This window comes from Garra rufa, chromosome 16 (genome assembly GCF_049309525.1).
Source record: "Garra rufa chromosome 16, GarRuf1.0, whole genome shotgun sequence".
In the NCBI taxonomy this organism is placed as follows: Eukaryota; Metazoa; Chordata; class Actinopteri; order Cypriniformes; family Cyprinidae; genus Garra; species Garra rufa.
In genome coordinates, this window is record NC_133376.1 from 37,368,544 (window position 1) to 37,386,444 (window position 17,901).

At 31.9% G+C, this 17,901-nt stretch overlaps 1 protein-coding gene across 2 annotated transcripts in view; it reads right to left on the reverse strand.

Annotated features, from left to right (window-relative positions):
* arap3 (ArfGAP with RhoGAP domain, ankyrin repeat and PH domain 3) overlaps window positions 1-17,901 on the reverse strand; it is a 64,270-nt gene that overhangs the window by 1,996 nt on the left and 44,373 nt on the right. For both annotated transcript variants that reach the window (XM_073820709.1, XM_073820708.1), the window contains exons 18-33: window positions 17,617-17,812; window positions 17,427-17,490; window positions 15,623-15,786; window positions 15,322-15,534; window positions 12,878-12,983; window positions 11,756-11,903; window positions 11,424-11,492; window positions 11,241-11,315; window positions 10,103-10,220; window positions 9,834-9,962; window positions 7,730-7,866; window positions 7,563-7,645; window positions 7,443-7,478; window positions 5,526-5,589; window positions 5,300-5,443; window positions 4,742-4,780 (exon numbers count right to left, since the gene is read on the reverse strand). In XM_073820709.1, coding sequence (XP_073676810.1) covers window positions 4,742-4,780; window positions 5,300-5,443; window positions 5,526-5,589; window positions 7,443-7,478; window positions 7,563-7,645; window positions 7,730-7,866; window positions 9,834-9,962; window positions 10,103-10,220; window positions 11,241-11,315; window positions 11,424-11,492; window positions 11,756-11,903; window positions 12,878-12,983; window positions 15,322-15,534; window positions 15,623-15,786; window positions 17,427-17,490; window positions 17,617-17,812 — 1,785 coding nt within the window. The remainder of the gene's footprint in view (window positions 1-4,741; window positions 4,781-5,299; window positions 5,444-5,525; window positions 5,590-7,442; window positions 7,479-7,562; window positions 7,646-7,729; window positions 7,867-9,833; window positions 9,963-10,102; window positions 10,221-11,240; window positions 11,316-11,423; window positions 11,493-11,755; window positions 11,904-12,877; window positions 12,984-15,321; window positions 15,535-15,622; window positions 15,787-17,426; window positions 17,491-17,616; window positions 17,813-17,901) is intronic.

Here is a 17,901-nt window from a genome sequence, read left to right on the forward strand (position 1 = left end):
GAGGTCAAAAAGATATCTGTAGTGGATTTCAAATTATAACACTTAATTGCACGGGTCGAAGTCTTTAAACCAGTAACACATAAGAGGCCATCCATTACAGTATCTCTACCAGTTATGTCCTGCCGAACTGGGCTACTTTAACACCGTTGATACTATTATTGTGTTTATAATAATGCTAATTAAAGTACTTGCAATAAATAATAGTAATAATAATAATAATAATAATAATAATAATATAGTTATATTATTATATATAGCTATAACTTGTGGTACACAACAATAATAATAGTATAATAATAATAATTATTATTATTATTATTATTATTATCATCATTACTGTATACTACAACTATATTGGGTTTTATAATAAAAAATGTGGTATACAATAGTATTAATAATAATAATAATAATAATAATTATTATTATTATTATTATTATTATTATTATTATCTATTATTATTATTATTATTATCATGATTGTATACTGCAAGTATTACCATAACTATATTGTCTTTATTATTATTATTATTAAATAATTAAATTATCTTTTAATTATCCTAATTAATTATTGTAAATATTGTATAATTATATTATAGTAAATATACAACAACAACAATAATAATAATAATAATAATAATAATAATTATTATTATTATTATTATTATTATATACTACAACTATATTGTGGTTTATAATAAAAAATGTGGTATACAATAGTAGTATTAATACTACTACTACTAATAATAATACTAATCTATTATTATTATTGTACACTACAAGTATTACCATAACTATACTGTCTTTATTATTATTATTATTATTATTATTAAATAATTAATTATCTTTTAATTATCCTAATTATTACGGTATATATTGTATAATTATATTAGTGAATATTTTTTTAATTAATTATTATTATTATTATTATTATATACTTTTTACGTTTTAATAATACTAATAATAATACTTGTTTACAATAATATTATTAATAATAATTATTATTATTGTATACTACAACTATATTGTGTTTTACAAAAATACTAATAAAACCTAGTATACAATAATACAAATTATTATAATTATTATATACTACAGCTATATTGTGTTTCATTTTAATAATAGTATATAATAATAAAAATAACAATAATGATTATTATTTTATATTATTGTTATTGCCTTTTTAATAATACTAATAATAATACTTGTAGTATATAATAATAATCATAATAAATTATTATTATTATTATTGTATGCTACAACTATATTGTGTTTTATAATAACAACAGTTGTGGTATACAATAGTAGTAGTAATAATAATAATAATTATTATTTTCATTATTATTATTTATGTTGTTGTTGTTGTTGTTGTTGTATACTACTACGTAAATATAATACACAATAATAATAATATTAATTATTATTATTATTATTGCTGTTGTATACTACAAGTATTACCATAACTATACGGTCTTTATTATTATTATTAAATATGTAATTATCTTTTAATTATCATAATTAATTATTGTATATATTGTATGATTCATATTATAGTGAATATATTATAGAAACCTCATAATAATAATAAATAATTCTATATACTACTATTACTAGTTGTTTATTATTATTAATTATTACTATTGTAGTAATATTGCATTACATTTTTAACTACAAAAAATAGCTATAATAAAATAGCGAATATACAATTACTTTACACTTAAAATTACATAAAAATAAGTAACAATAATGTTCTAAATATTGTGACAGACAGACAGACAGACAGACAGATAGATAGATAGATAGATAGATAGATAGATAGATAGATAGATAGATAGATAGATAGATAGATAGATAGATAGATAGATAGATAGATAGATAGATCAAGTTATCAGTTTAGAAAACACAAGTAAGCATATGTGCTTGTACCCTAACAAACACAAATGTGTCCAAAGCAAATCAGTCTCCTGAACCAAGATAATAAAAACGACATCTCAAGGATACAGGTGTTAGGTTCTAAACACACTGGTGACTATTATAACATGAAAATACCTAATCTACTAGATATCTGATTCGATGATCCACCATTACGCGAACAAAAGAAGTATTTGTGGTTAGCGGGACATACACAGAAAGAGATTCGCCCCTCAACAATGTTCAAAACAAATCACTTCCTTTTCTAAATTGAAACTTTTGTCTCAGTATCAGAGTGACAACATCAAGATAATTGGCGAATACATTGAGGACAAAAGCATGAAGCCAGCAGACAATTTGTGAAGGCTTTCGGGCCGGGACACACCAGAAGCGTCAGCATTTTCCCAAAACACAAGAGGTGAAGCCAGCTCCCTGCCCTCCCTCAAGGCTACAGTTGCAGAACAATGCAGCAGAGGCATTCTTCCTGCAAATGCATCCTGTCATATCAGGAAACCCCGGTTCCCGACAGGAATGAGGGGGAAGGACAGAGGAAGTCAAAGGGAATTCCTCAATTAAGTATAGGCTGTTTTGTAAAGCACACTCCTACATTTTTGAGCGCTTGTTAGACGCAGAAGTTATCTGATACTTTCCAAACCTCCTTCTTTTACATTTTGACCAGCCACTGTAATCAGAGTAATTGTGGCTGATTGTGTTAAAGAAATGGCAACAAAACTTGCACGCCAAGGTGTGAAAAAGACTTTTAAAGGAATAGTTCAGACAAAAAGGAGAATTTGCCAAAAATGTATGCACCCTCAGGCAAACCAAGATGTAAATGAGTTTGTTCCTTCTTGGGACCAGATTTGGAAAAATGTAGCATTGCATCACTTGCTCACCAATGGATCCTCTGTGTTTGCAAGAAACAAATGCATAATTAAGGCCTTTTTTTTTTTTTTTTTACCTTAAACAATTACTTCTGTCAAAAAATGCCAGTTCACACACTGCAAAAAAACGCTTTTCTAGCTTAGATTTTTTGTCTGGTTTCCTGCCAAAATATCTAAAAATTCTTCAATCAAAAAGTATTTTCTAGACGAGTAAAAATTATTGTCTTGTATTCAGAAAAAAAAAAAAAAAAAAAAAAAAAAATCAAAATTAAGTGCATTTTTGCTTAAAACAAGCAAAATAATCTGCCAATGGGGTAAGCAAAATAATCTTGTTTTGTCTGTTTGAAATAAGATTTAGCTTGTTCAGTGTAATCGATAATAATGCTTACTCCATACTCAATAATGCATGTTTCTCTCCTGTTTCAGATAAAATTACATTTTCACTGGAGAAAGCAATATTATGGATAGAGGACTAGTAGTGATTTGAAGTTAAAAATGTCATTACAAACATGCAGCTTTTCACTTCACAGGATATTAACTGATGGACTGGAGTAGTCTGGATGTTTTTATCCTTCTGATGGCACCCATTCACTACAGAGCATCCACTATTGAGCAAGCGATGTAATGCTACATTTCTCCAAATCTGTTCTGATGAAGAATTAAACTCATCTATATCTTGGATGACCTGAGGGCGAGTAAATACAGTTAAAGTCAAAAGTTTGCATACACCTTGCAAAATCTGCAAAATGTTTTACCAAATTATTCATTTTACCAAAATAAGAGGAATCATACAAAATGCATGTTTTTTTTTTCATTTAGTACTGATCTAAATAAGATATTTCACATAAAAGACCATTACATATGGTTTACAGGAGGAAATAATAGTTGAATTTATAAAAAAAAGACCCCGTTCAAAAGTTTACATACACTTGATTCTTAATACTGTTTTTTTTTTTTTTGTTTAGTGGTAGATGTTTAAATCACTTGTTTGTCCTAACAGTTAACAACTGCCTGCTGTTCTTCAAAGCAATTCTTCAGGTCCCACAAATTATTTGGTTTTTCAGCATTTTTGTGTATTTTAACCCTTTCCAACAATGGCTGTGTGATTTTTAAATCCATCTTTTTACGCTGAGGACAACTGAGGGACTCATTTGCAACTATTACAGAAGGTTCAAACACTCACAGATGCTCCAGAAGGAAACGTGATGCATTAAGAGCATTTGGAATTTGAAGATCAGGGTAAATTTAACTTGTTTTGTCTTCTGCGGAACATGTACGTATCTTCTATACCTTCTAAAACGTAGTGCTAAATAAAAAAAAAATATATGATATTTAGGCAAAATAAGAAAAATGTACACATCTTCATACTGTTCAAAAGTTTTCACGCCCCAGCTCCTAATGCATCGTGTTTCCTTCTGGAGCATCAGTGAGAGTCCGAGCCTTCTGTAATAGTTGCATATGAGTCCCTCAGTTGTCCTCAGTGTGAAAATATGGATCTCAAAATCATACAGTCATTGTTGGAAAGGGTTCAAATATACAAAAATGCTGAAAAACCAAAGAATTTGTGGGACCTGAAGGATTTTTCTGTAGAACAGCGAACAGTTTAACTGTTCAGGACAAACAAGGGACTATCACTAAACAAAAACAAAAACAGCTGTGGATCATTCAGGTTACAACACAGTATTAAAAATCAAGTGCATGTAAACCTTTTTTATAAATTCAACTAGTTATTTTTATTTAGTACAGGTCAGTCAAATGCCAGGTCAGGCATTTTGTATGATCGCTCTTAGTTTGCTAAAATAATTAACACTTTGCAGATTCTGCAAGGTCAACGTAAAATTGGACTTCAACCGTATTTAGCAAATTTTAGTTTTGGGTTGAACTATTCCTTTAAAGTCGTTATTATATAACAACTGCATTGGATTAATCTGCAAATAAAAACAAATACTTACAAAGAACATTGACAGAGCCCTTCTTGTGTGAAGCTTCCTCTACAAAAATACACAAATACACAAAGACAACAAGTCAAGTCGCAAAGCAAAGACCAAATGAGTGTTACATGCACACTGCAAAAAATCCTTTTCTTACTTAGATTTTTTGTCTTGTTTCCAGCCAAAATATCTAAAAGATCTTGAATCAGGAAGGATTTTCTAGACAAGTAAAAATTATTATCTTGTTTTTAGTAAAAACAAGTCAAAATTAGGTGAGTTTTTGCTTAAAACAAGCAAAATAATCTGCCAATGGGGTAAGAAAAAAAATCTTATTTCAAGCAGACAACTAGATTATTTTTCTTACCCCATTGGCAGATTATTTTGCTTGTTTCAAGCAAAAACTCACCTAATTTTGACCTGTTTTTACTAAAAACAAGGCACTCATTTTTACTCGTCTAGAAAATCCTTCCTGATTCAAGAATTTTTAGATATTTTGGCTGGAAACAATACAAAAAATCTAAGTAAGAAAAGCATTTTTTGCAGTCCACTGAACCTCTAGAGGACGCCATTGTGTTGTACCAGAGTCTGATTGGCAGAGAGCATGGTGGAGTTGGTATTGCTCTCCTCTCCTCTGATAGGCACGAGCGGCATGGTGCCAAACCTCTGCTTGGAAATGTCAGAAGAAGAGTGCCGCCTCATCACGGGCGGGCGCAAATCATCATTCTGAGGGAGGACAGCAATGTTAAGTTACAGCTCTGAAATGTCAAGAAGTGTTCAGATTTGTTGAATTTAAAATGTGCTATACCTGTGCTTTTAGTAAATTAGTCATCCAGTCCCATAATTCAGTCTCACAAGAACAGCTGAGGTACCTGTGAGGTCAAGGAGAGTGATTATTGTTCACTATGTAGCTATACTGCCCTCCAAAGGCAAAGCGCAGTAACTACGCCAACACTGAAACTGAGAAAAATGCCTTTAAAGTTTTTTCGCCAACTAGTCGACTCTCATTTCTATCTCGTTTCTCTAAAACGGGACAAAATTGAACCAGGAGACTTTGCCACAAGACAAAACCATTGTCACAAAGTCCATTTTAAGCCTTAACTCAATTTTGACCAAATGTGTAGTTACTGCGCTTTGCCTTTGGAGGGTAGTATAAATAGACTCTTTCTATCCACTTTAAACCCTCCACTAGTTAATAGTCCATAAATTAAAGTGTTAACATTATTGTTATACTTTTGCACAAATATTTACACTACCAGTCAACATGTTTTGAACAGTACATTATTTATGTTTTTCAAGAAGTCCCTTCTGCTCACAAAGGCTGCATTTATTTGATCCAAAGCACAGCAAAAGCAGTAATATTGTAAAATATTTTTACTATTTAAAGCTGCTTTTTATTTGAATATTTATTAAAATGTCATTTATTCCTGTGATCGAAAATTTCAGCATCATTACTCCAGTCTCCAGTCTCACATGATCCATAGAAATCATTCTGATATGCTGATTTGCTTATTTATTATTATTAATGTTATTATCAATATTTAAAACAGTTGAGTTCATTTTTTTCAGGATTTTTTGATGAATAGAAAGATTAAAAGTTCAGCATTTATCTAAAATAAAAAGCTTTTTTAACATTATACACATTTAAAAGCTTGAAGTATAATGGTTTTTTTTTTTTTTTTTTTTGGAAAAAAAAATAGAGAAATTAATATTTTTATTTAGCAAGGATGCTTCAAATTGATCAAAAGCGATGATAAAGACATTTCTTTGTCATCAAACGCTGTTCTTCTAAGCCTTCTATTCATCAGAAAAGCCCAAACAAAAATCTACTCAGCTGTTTTCAACATAAAAATAAATGTTTTTTGAGCAGCAAATCAGAATATTAGAATGATTTCTGAAGGATCATGTAACTGGAGTAAAAATTTGGAAATTGAAATCACAGAAATAACGTCATTTTTTAAATATATTCAAAGAGAAATTGTACTGTTTTTGCTGTACTTTGGATCAAATAAATACAGGCTTTGTGGGCAGAAGAGACTTGGTAGTGTACTTTTACATTATAAATGCTAAAAACAAGTATAACTATGAGAAATTAAGCATTGTGATCACATGGCAACCTACCAAATACAAAACTGACATTAAACAAAATGTAAATACTATATGTGACCCTGGACCACAAAACCAGTCATAAGGTTAAATTTGACAAAACTGAGATTTATACATCATATGAAAGCTCAATAAATAAGCTTTCTATTGATGTATGGTTTGTCAGGATAGGACAATATTTGACTGAGATACATCTATTTGAAATCAGAAATCTGAGGATGCAAAAAAATCAAAAAGACTGAGAAAATCACCTTTAAAGTTGTCCAAATTAGGTTCTTAACAATGCATATTACTAATCAAAAATTACATTTTGATATGTTTACAGTAGGAATTTTACAAAAAATCTTCATGGAACATGAACTTTACTTAATTTCTCAATGATTTTTGGCATAAAAGAAAAATCAATAATTTTGACCCATACTATGTATTTTTGGCTATTGCTACAAACAAACCCCAGCGACTTAAGACTGGTTTTGTGGTCCAGGGTCACATATACACACTACTATTTAAAAGTTTAATGTTGTAAGATTTTATGTTTTTGAAACATCTCTTATTAAGTCTCTCAATTCCTGATTTATTCCATGTAGAGTAAATAATATATATTAAAACAAAAACTTACAATTGCTGTTTATCCAGCATCACTGTTAATCCCCATCTGCAAGTAAACACGCTTATTGTTATTTAAAGTCATATCAAGTTCACTAATGAAAAAAAAGCTTTAGTGAAACGTGCATCTCACTTTGTTGGTGGTTTTAACTTCTTTCTGATCCCCATGTAAATCTTCAAGGTTTTCAGTTGCCACTCTTTCTCGGGTTTGTTGCTCTGTGATGCAAGAAAGGTGCTTTTAGTTTGCAGTTTACTGTCTTTTCATTCCTACAAAAAAGTGGTGATGAACTGTATACATACTTTCTTGTCCTTCATCAGGAGTAATCTGTGGTCTTTAATTTGGAATAATCGCTCCTGGAATTTGTTTCCTTGCAAGAGCTTGGGTTGCTCCTCCCGACACTTCAGCATGCCAGACTTCACTATCTCACTCTTATAGGCTGCAACCCACAATAAGAGAAACAATAGATACAAGGTTAACAACCAACAACAATACAGCTGTATCATTTAGTAACATTTTGTAACAAAGTATAGAGTTGACATGTGACAAAATATGCAACCCTGGACCACAAAACCAGTCAATAAGGGTCCATTTTTTGAAATTGAGATTCATAATTTGAGAATAAATAAGCTTAGGATAATACAATAAGATAAGAGTTAAAAATATTAGAAATAAAAATATTAGAAAATCTGGAATCTGAGGGTGCAAAAAAACAAAATATTGAGAAAATCACCTTTAAAATTGTCCAAATGAAGTTCTTAGCAATGTATATTGCTAATAAAAAATTAAGGTTTGATATATTTATGGTAGTAAATTTACAAAATATCTTCATGGAACATGATTTTTACTTAATATCCTATGATTTTTGGCACAAAAGAAAAATCGATAATTTTGACCTGTACAATGTATTGTTGGCTATTGCTACAAAAATATGATTTTGTTACTATATTAGTTGTATAATAACAGCTGTGTACTAATAATTAAATGCAACATGCTTTCGTTCCTTATATTTTCTCGTCTTAGAACCTTCTTTTCTTCTAATTCTTGTAAACACTCACATTCACAAGTTTGGAGTTTGTTTGTTATTTGTGACCCTGGACCACAAAACCAGTCATAAGGTTAAATTTGACAAAACTGAGATTTATACATCATATGAAAGCTCAATAAATAAGCTTTCTATTGATGTATGGTTTGTTAGGATAGGACAATATTTGGCCGAGATACATCTATTTGAAATCAGAAATCTGAGGATGCAAAAAAAATCAAAAAGACTGAGAAAATCACCTTTAAAGTTGTCCAAATTAGGTTCTTAACAATGCATATTACTAATCAAAAATTACATTTTGATATGTTTACAGTAGGAATTTTACAAAAAATCTTCATGGAACATGAACTTTACTTAATTTGTTAATGATTTTTGGCATAAAAGAAAAATCAAAAATTTTGACCCATGCAATGTATTTTTGGCTATTGCTACAAATATACCCCAGCGACTTAAGACTGGTTTTGTGGTCCAGGGTCACATTTAAGAAATTAATGATTTTATTTAGGAAGGATGCATTAATATGATCAAAGGTGACAGTAAAAACTATTACAATGTATTCAAAGATATTGATTTCAAATAAATGCCACAAAAATATTAAGCAAAATGACTGTTTTCAGCATGAATAATAATGAGAAATCTTTCTTGAGCAGCAAATATAAAATATTAGAATGATTTCTAAAGGATCATGCGATAAAAGACTGGAGTAATGACGCTGAAAAATCAACTTTGAGATCACAGGAATAAATTAAATTTTGAAATATAAACAAATAGAAAAGAGTTATTTTGAATAGCAAAAATATTTCACAATTTTACTGGGTTTGCTGTACTTTGGATCAAATAAATGCATGTTTAGTGAGCAGAAGAGACTTTAAAAAACATCTTACTGTTCAAAAACTTTCGACTGGTAGTGTACCTTTGCATTATAAATACTACAAACTATTATAACTATGAGAAATTAAGTATTGTGATGGCAACATGACAACTTACCAAAAACAAAATTGACATTAAACAAAATATAAATACTATATACACACAGCCATTAAAAAGTTTAGGGTTGTAAGATTTCATGTTTGTGAAAAGTCTTTTATGACTTCTCTTAATATTTTAAAAAAGAAAACTGTTGTTTGAAATGTTAACAATATTTCACAATATTACTGTATTTTTTAAAAATATATACAAACTCTCTCTTTAAAAAAAAAAAAAAAAAAAAAAAATCTCAAACTTCTGAGCATTTTGATGCATTTTATTACCTTTGTGGAGAGACTGTATGGAAAACGTAATCATATACAAATGTTTGTGTGACAAAGCAGTACCACTAATGTGAAACGTCAGTTCATCTAATGAAATGAATGTGTTTTCACCTGTGAAAATGTCTATAGCTTCTCCTCTAGGCACTTTCTTCACCAGCAGATACGCTGAGCTGGGATCGGCCATTTTACACCACTGTAGAGCTTGTTCCAGAACCTTCTCCTTGGGGTGAAGAGGTCGCTCTGCACAAATGACATCCTGCATTTATCTATTGTTTCTCCCAGCCATAAAAAACATTGCTTGCACTGCAGTGTCTGATTAACCTCAGTAGTGACTGAAGTGAAATAGTGTCTGAATGAATTAGTTTGCTTTGTGTTTTTACCGAGCTCTCCTTCCTCGATGGCCTCAAAGGTCATCCACACGTCTTTTTCCCCTGCAGGAATATTTCTCATGTATAGGACCTGATTGGTCAGCTCCTCAGCACACATTGTGGGAGACACCTGTGGGAAAGTCACACCAAAGGTTTGGATTAACGGTTTGAATCTGCCACCATGTGGCAATGCTGTGCAACAGCAACTCTCTGGCAAACATAAAAACATATATTTTATTTTATATATTTTAACTTTGAGGCGAGCTATATTGTAATGCACTAATAAAAGTTGACAAAAACATTAAGCAAATACACTGTTGTCCCCTTCCAGGACAATGGACAAAAATATTGTTGATATCATATCCTGCTGAGGGATGTGTATATATATACACTGTCGTTCAAAAGTTTGGGATTAGTAAGATTTATGTTTATTTGAAAAAGTCTCTTATGCTTAAGTGCCATTTGATCAAAAATTCAGAAAAAAATATTATGAAATATTGCAATTAAAAAAATCTGTTTTCTATTTTAATATACTTTAAAACACAATTTATTGATTTTATTTATTTATGAAATCTTTTCTAACAATAGGTCTTTACTATTGCTTTTTATTCATTTAAAACATCCTTACTGAATAAAAATATTTATTTATTTCAAGGAAAGAAAGAAAAATTTACTGACCCCAAACTTTTGAACAGTTGTGCATATTGTTACAAAAAAAATTTAAATAAATGCTGTTCATGCTGTTTTTGATTCATCAAAGTATACTGAAAAAAGTCACAGGTTCCAAATATATATATATATATATATATATACACACACACACACACACACACACAACACAACTGTTTCCAACATTGATAATAAATCAGCATTTTAGAATAAAGACTGGAGTAATTATATTGAAAACTCAGCTTTGCATCACAGAAATAAATTATATTTTAAAGTATATAAAAATAGCAAATAACTTTTTTAAATTGCAATAATATTTCACAATGTTATTGTTTTATCTGTATTCTTAATCAAATAAACGCAGCCGTGATGAGCAGAAAAGGCTTCTTTAAAAAACAAAAAAATGTTACTGATCCCACACCTTTTTACAACAATGTATGTATGTATAATTTTTATTTTTTCTCCAAATATGATCTCTTACTTTCAGAGTGATGCAGCAATCTGGTATCTTTTCTTCTAGATAAACTTCAATAATCAAGTCCCCTGCCTGTGAGAGCTGCAGGAAATATATAAAAAAAATATTAGAATAGAATTTAAAATATAATACTATATATATAAATAAAAAGTACACATAAATAAATTGCTTCTTTTTTTTTTACTCTACCTGTGTGTCTCTCCAGGTCGTTATCAAACTGATCTCCAGTTCAATCTGAGTTTGATGTTCTTCATCAACCTGACCAAACACAAAAAGAAAACTCTTAAAAAGCATCAAAATGATTCATATTTATACAAAACTGCATTCTACAAAAAAGTAGAATGATTGTACAATGACACTGTTTAGTACCATATTCAATGTTTTGCACGGTATTCAGACTTAATTTAGTGCAATCTCAAAGTACTGTTCTATTGTATCATCACCTGACATTATAACTTAACTATGGTACCGTCACAGCACTGTTTTTGCAATAATATCATGTAACAAAGTTATTTACTTACATCAAATATATACAGGTAATTATCAATGAGGTCTTCTATGATTTTGACCTCATGTTCTCCTTTCCCATCAGTCTGAAACAGGCTGGGAGCGAACAGCAGGGACAGGTTCTTAGTGCACATCTGATTGAGATCAGCACACTTCTGCACCCTAAAAGAGAGGAAGAAGAAAAAGCCATGTAGTCAAAGTCAAAAGTCAAAGTCAAAGAGCTGTTATAAATTAAAAAAGTAGCTCACTTCCAGAACAAAAATGTACAGATAATGTACTCACCCCCTTGTCATCCAAGATGTTCATGTCTTTCTCTCTTCAGTGGTAAATAAATTGTTTTTTGATGGAAAACATTTCAGGATTTCTCTCCATATAGTGGACTTTTATGGTGCCCCTGAGTTTGAACTTTCAAAATGCAGTTTAAATGCAGCTTCAAATGGCTTTAAACAATCCCAGTCGAGGAAGAAGGTCTTATCTAGCAAAAAGACTGGTTATTTTCTAAAAAAAAAAAAAAAAAAAAAAAAATACAATTTATATACTTTTTAACCTTAAATGTTCATCTTGTCTAGCTCTGTGTGAACTTCAAAAATCGCTACATTGTTATTTTTACATTTTTTTGTAAAAGTCATTTGATCTTTGCACTTTCACTTTGTAAACACTTGGTCTGTACTTCTGCCACGATGTAGGATGATTTTGAAGTTGGAGGAGAAAATGAGATTGGAGTTTTTTGACATACTCTACCTGTCTTGAACCAGAATACAGACTTCACAAAGACATGAGCATTTGAGGTTTAAAAGTATATAAATTGTAATTTTTTTTTTTAGGAAATATCTAATTGTTTCGCTAGATAAGAGCCTTATTCCTCGGCTGGGATCATTTAGAGCCCTTTGAACCTGCATTGAAACTGCATTTTGGAAGTTCAAACTCAGAGGCACCACAGAAGTCCATTATATGGAGAAAAAAGCTGAAATGTTTGCCTCAAAAAACACAATTCCTTTACGACTGAAGAAAGAAAGACATAGGGATGACAAGGGGGTGAGTAAATTATCTGTACATTTTTGTTCTGGAAGTGAACTACTCCTTTAACAAAGATCAAACATGGACAAACCAGAATGAAGACAATAGTGCTTACTCACCTGTAGAGATGACTGATGAGTGCTGCTAAAGTTGTTCTGTTGACGCGAGGTAACCCTCGAATCAGCTCTTTGTATCTGTCCAAACGCTGTGTCTTTTGAGGGAACTCTGCATATAGTATAAGAAATCACTGAGACAACTCAAAGCAGCCAAATTCCAGTATGCTGGGTTGTTTTTAACCAGTGTGTATGTTCTATTAGTATTATTAATTGCAATCATAAGCATGCCACAGATGCATCTTATAGACATTATGAAGAAAATAACCCACAATATTTAAAGGGATAGTCCACCCAAAAATAAAAATTCGGTCGTTACTCACCCACATGTCATTCCGAACCCATAAGACTTTTGTTTTTCTTCAGAGCACAAATTCAGATATTTTTAATAAAACCCAAAAGCTTTCTGACCCTGCATAGACAGCAATGCAACTATCACATCCAAGGCCTAGAAAGGTAATAAGGAAAAAACTTAAAGGAACACTCCACTTTTTTTGGAAATAGGCTCATTCTCCAACTCCCCCCGAGTTAATAAGTTGATTTTTACCGTTTTGAAATCCATTCAGCCGTTCTCCTGTTCTGGCGATATCACTTTTAGCATAGCTTAGCATAGATCATTGAATCCTATTAGACCAATAGCATCACGTTCAAAAATGACCAACGAGTTTCCATATTTGTCCTATTTAAAACTTGACTCTTCTGTAGTTATATCGTGTGCTAAGACCGGTGGAAATGCAAAGCTTCAATTTTCAAGGCTGATAAGATTAGGAACTACACTCCCATTCCGGCGTAATAGTCAAGGAAGTTTGCTGCCGTAATAAGGCTGAAGCAGGAGCAGTAATACCACGCAGCACATGTGCAAATGCTAAACTAGCTGGGAACTCATTTCTGATAATACTCCGCCTGCTTCGGCCATATTACAGCAGCAAACTTCCTTGACTATTACGCCGGAATGAAAGTGTAGTTCCTAATCTTATCAGCCTAGAAACGCGCAGCTTTGCATTTCCACCGGTCTTAGTACACGATATAACTACAGAAGAGTCAAGTTTTAAATACAACAAATATGGAAACTCGTTGGACATTTTTGAACGTGATGCTATTGGTCTAATAGGATTCAATGATCTATGCTAAGCTATGCTAAAAGTGATATCGCCAGAACAGGAGAACGGCTGAATGGATTTCAAAACGGTAAAACTCAACTTATTAACTCGGGGGGAGTTTGAGAACGAGCCTATTTCCAAAAAAAGTGGAGTGTTCCTTTAAGATAATACAGATAATTTACTCACCCCCTTGTCATCCAAGATGTTCATGGTTTTTTTTTTTCTTTAGTTGATAAGAAATTATGTTTCTTGAGGAAAACATTTCAGGATTTCTCTCCATATAATGGACTTCAATGGTGACCCCAAGTTTGAACTTTCAAAATGCAGTTTAAATGCAGCTTCAAAGGGATATAAATGATCCAAGCCAAGGAAGAAAGGTCATATCTAGTGAAACGATCTGTCTTTTCTGAAACAAACTCACTATTGATGTACTTTCTAATCTCAAATGCTTGTCTTGTCTATGTCTGCATGAACTGTTTTTTACAGTTGAAGACAGTTAGGGTATGTCAAAAAACTTTCATCTCGTTTTCTTCCCCAACTTCAATATCGTCCTACATCGCTGCAGAAGCCCTGACCCAGTGTTTACAAAGTGAACACACAAAGAACAAAAGATCAAACGCCCTTTACAAAAAAAGAGGGTGAAACAGCAATATTTGGTAATTTTGCAGTTGAAGAAGAAAATGAGATGGAAGATGTTCAGCATACCCTAACTGTAATTGAACCAGATTACACAGTCTATGCACGCGCAACACAGAGATGAGACAAGACGAGCATTTGATGTATATGAAGTATATAGATAATTAATTGTTTCTAAAATAATCAATCGTTTTGCTAGATAAGACACTTCTTCCTCGGCTGGGATAATTTAGAACCCTTTGAAGCTCCATTTAAACTGCATTTTGGAAGTTTAAACTCAGGGGCACCATTGAAGTCCACTATATGGAGATAATTCCTGAAATGTTTTCCTAAAGAAACAATTTTATTGCAACTGAAGGAATAAAGACATGAACATCTTGGATGGCAAAGCGGTGAGTAAATTACCTGTAAATTTTTACAGATTTTCAATAATCCTTTTAACAGTCCATGTGACATCAGTTGTTCAACCAAAATGTTGATAGCTACAAGAATACTTTTTGTGAAAAAAAACCCCCAAAAAACAACTAACGACCCATGCTGTCAATATAGGGTCAGAAAGCTCTTGGATTTCATCAAAAATATCTTAATTTGTGTTCCAAAGAAAAACGAAAGTCTTTTTAATGACCTATTAAATGACAGATTTTTCATTTTTGGGTGAACTATCCCTTTAATTAAACTGCATATAAACATTGAAAGAAAGTTTACTGTACTAACTGGCAGCTTCCCTCCAGAAGGGGTGGAGATCAGCCATGAATATGGGATCATCAATCTCCCGAAAGAACCTTTTCAGTACATCCGTCACGTCCTCTATGAAGTTATCTCCAATGCGGAGTTTCACATTGCGGGCGTCCTTACGAAACTCTTCCATCAAAAGCTTGATTCTGGACTTTGCGCCATTTTTCCTGTATATACCCTCATGGCCCAGACCTGTGTAAGAAAGTTTAACCATTTGAATCAGCCAGGGTGGAACAACTTTATTGCAAAGCAGTGAGAAATGAGAAGTCTGTGTTCTCACCATACTGAGTTATAAAGGCAATGCAGCTGTCAACGATGATGGGGATGTCATTTCTGCTGAGTTGCTGGTCTTTAAGGGTGTTCCCTTTCCCTCCTGCTGCCTTCTGAATGTCTGCGTACCACAGGGAGAAATCGGTTCTGCCGATGCCCTGCAGATGCAGAGTCCTGTGGACAGAGTCATTATATTTTGATGAAAGATTAACAGGAGTTTTTCTGCACTGTAACAACATGCAATCATTTGCAATAAGGGTAGGGAGATGTACTGAAGGAATAGTTCACCCTAAAGTGAAAAAAAACAACAAAATGAAAATTGTCACACTCAGGCCAAAATGTAGATGTTTATCTGAGTGATGTAGCATGACATCATTTGCTCATCAATGGATCCTCTGCAGTTAATGGGTGCCATCAGAATGAGAGTCCAAACAGCTGATAAAAACATCCTCTCCAGTCCATCAATTAACATCTTGTAAAATAAAAATCTGTGTTTGCAAGAAACAAATGAATCACTAAGGCATTTTAACTTGAAACTTTTGCTTCTGGCATTCGGGAGTCCATAATTCATAATAACGCTTCATCCTGTGAAAAAGTCAATCTCCTGTTGTCTTTTCACATCTTAATGTATTTGTTTCTTACCACAGCATTTTGGTGCCACGTTTAAAATAAAGTATAAATATTAATTGAAATATTATTGAATAAAGTCAAAATATTATTTTGAGAATAAAGTCGAAATATTTCGAGAATAAAGCTGAAATTACTTTGAGAATAAAGCCAAAATATTTTGAGAATAAAGTCAAAATTATGAGAATAATGTCGAAATATTTCAAGAATAAAGCTGAAATTACTTTAAGAATAAAGCCAAAATATTTAGAGAATAAAGTCGAAATTACTTCGAGAATAAAGTTGAAATATTTTGAGAATAAAATAAAAACAATGAGAATATAGTCAAAATATTACGAGAATTAAGTGAAAATATTTTGAGAATAAAGTCGAAATAATTTGAGAATAAAGTCAAAATATTTCGAGAATAAAGTCGAAATATTTCGAGAATAAAGATGAAATTACTTTGAGAATAAAGCCAAAATATTTAGAGAATAAAGTCGAAATTACTTCGAGAATAAAGTTGAAATATTTTGAGAATAAAATAAAAACAATGAGAATATAGTCAAAATATTACGAGAATTAAGTGAAAATATTTTGAGAATAAAGTCGAAATAATTTGAGAATAAAGTCAAAATATTTCGAGAATAAAGTCGAAATATTTCGAGAATAAAGATGAAATTACTTTGAGAATAAAGCCAAAATATTTCGAGAATAAAGTCGAAATTACTTCGAGAATAAAGTTGAAATATTTTGAGAATAAAATAAAAACAATGAGAATATAGTCAAAATATTACGAGAATTAAGTCAAAATATTTCAAGAATAAAGTCGAAATTGCGAGAACGAAGTAATATTTCAACTTCTCGGAATAATTAAACATTATTCTCATAATTTTAGACATGGCACCAAAACACTCTCATAGTTTGATGCGTTAATTGACGGACTGGAGTGGTGTAGATTACTTGTGGATTATTGTGATGTTTTAATGAACTCTCAGTTTTGACGGCACCCATTCGCTGCAGAGGATTCATTGGTAGGCAAGTGATGTAATGCTACATTTCTCGAAATCTGTTTTGATAAACAAATAAACCTCAGGGGGAGTACATTTCTAGCTATTTTCATCTTTGAGTGAACTGTTCATTTAAGAAAGTAAATAGGTTTTTAATTTTGTCTTAAACATGTTTATTTATAGAAATCAAAGACCCACCTTCCTTTCTCAACAAGAACTAAGATGTCTTTCTTCTCATGGTTCTCTGTTTCCGATGTAATGCCTTGATTTTTAACCCAAAACAAAGATGGATGAGTACATCACTCATTTATTAACCCCTGAGGGTAATTTTAGCAGCACTATTTTCTCTGAAATACCAGTTTCACAGTGACTGAGCTAACAGACTCACTGAGCTCCTGTAGGCGTTTCAGGTTGATAATATCCTCTGCGGCTCCATCATTTCCAGGGCATATAAACAGGTTGGACTTCTGCAGAACAAAGAAGCCTTCTTTCCACTGCGGGTCTAACATGGCCTTGTAGCGCAGGACGCCCACTCGCTCGAACTCTCGCGCCAGCAAGCAGTGACAACTGAGAGGAGTGGTGGCCTGCCAGAGATCAAACCGAGGTGAGATCTAATGCACTGAAGTGACAAGCTATTTCCTGTGTACACAGAGCACAGCTGAAATGATTAATA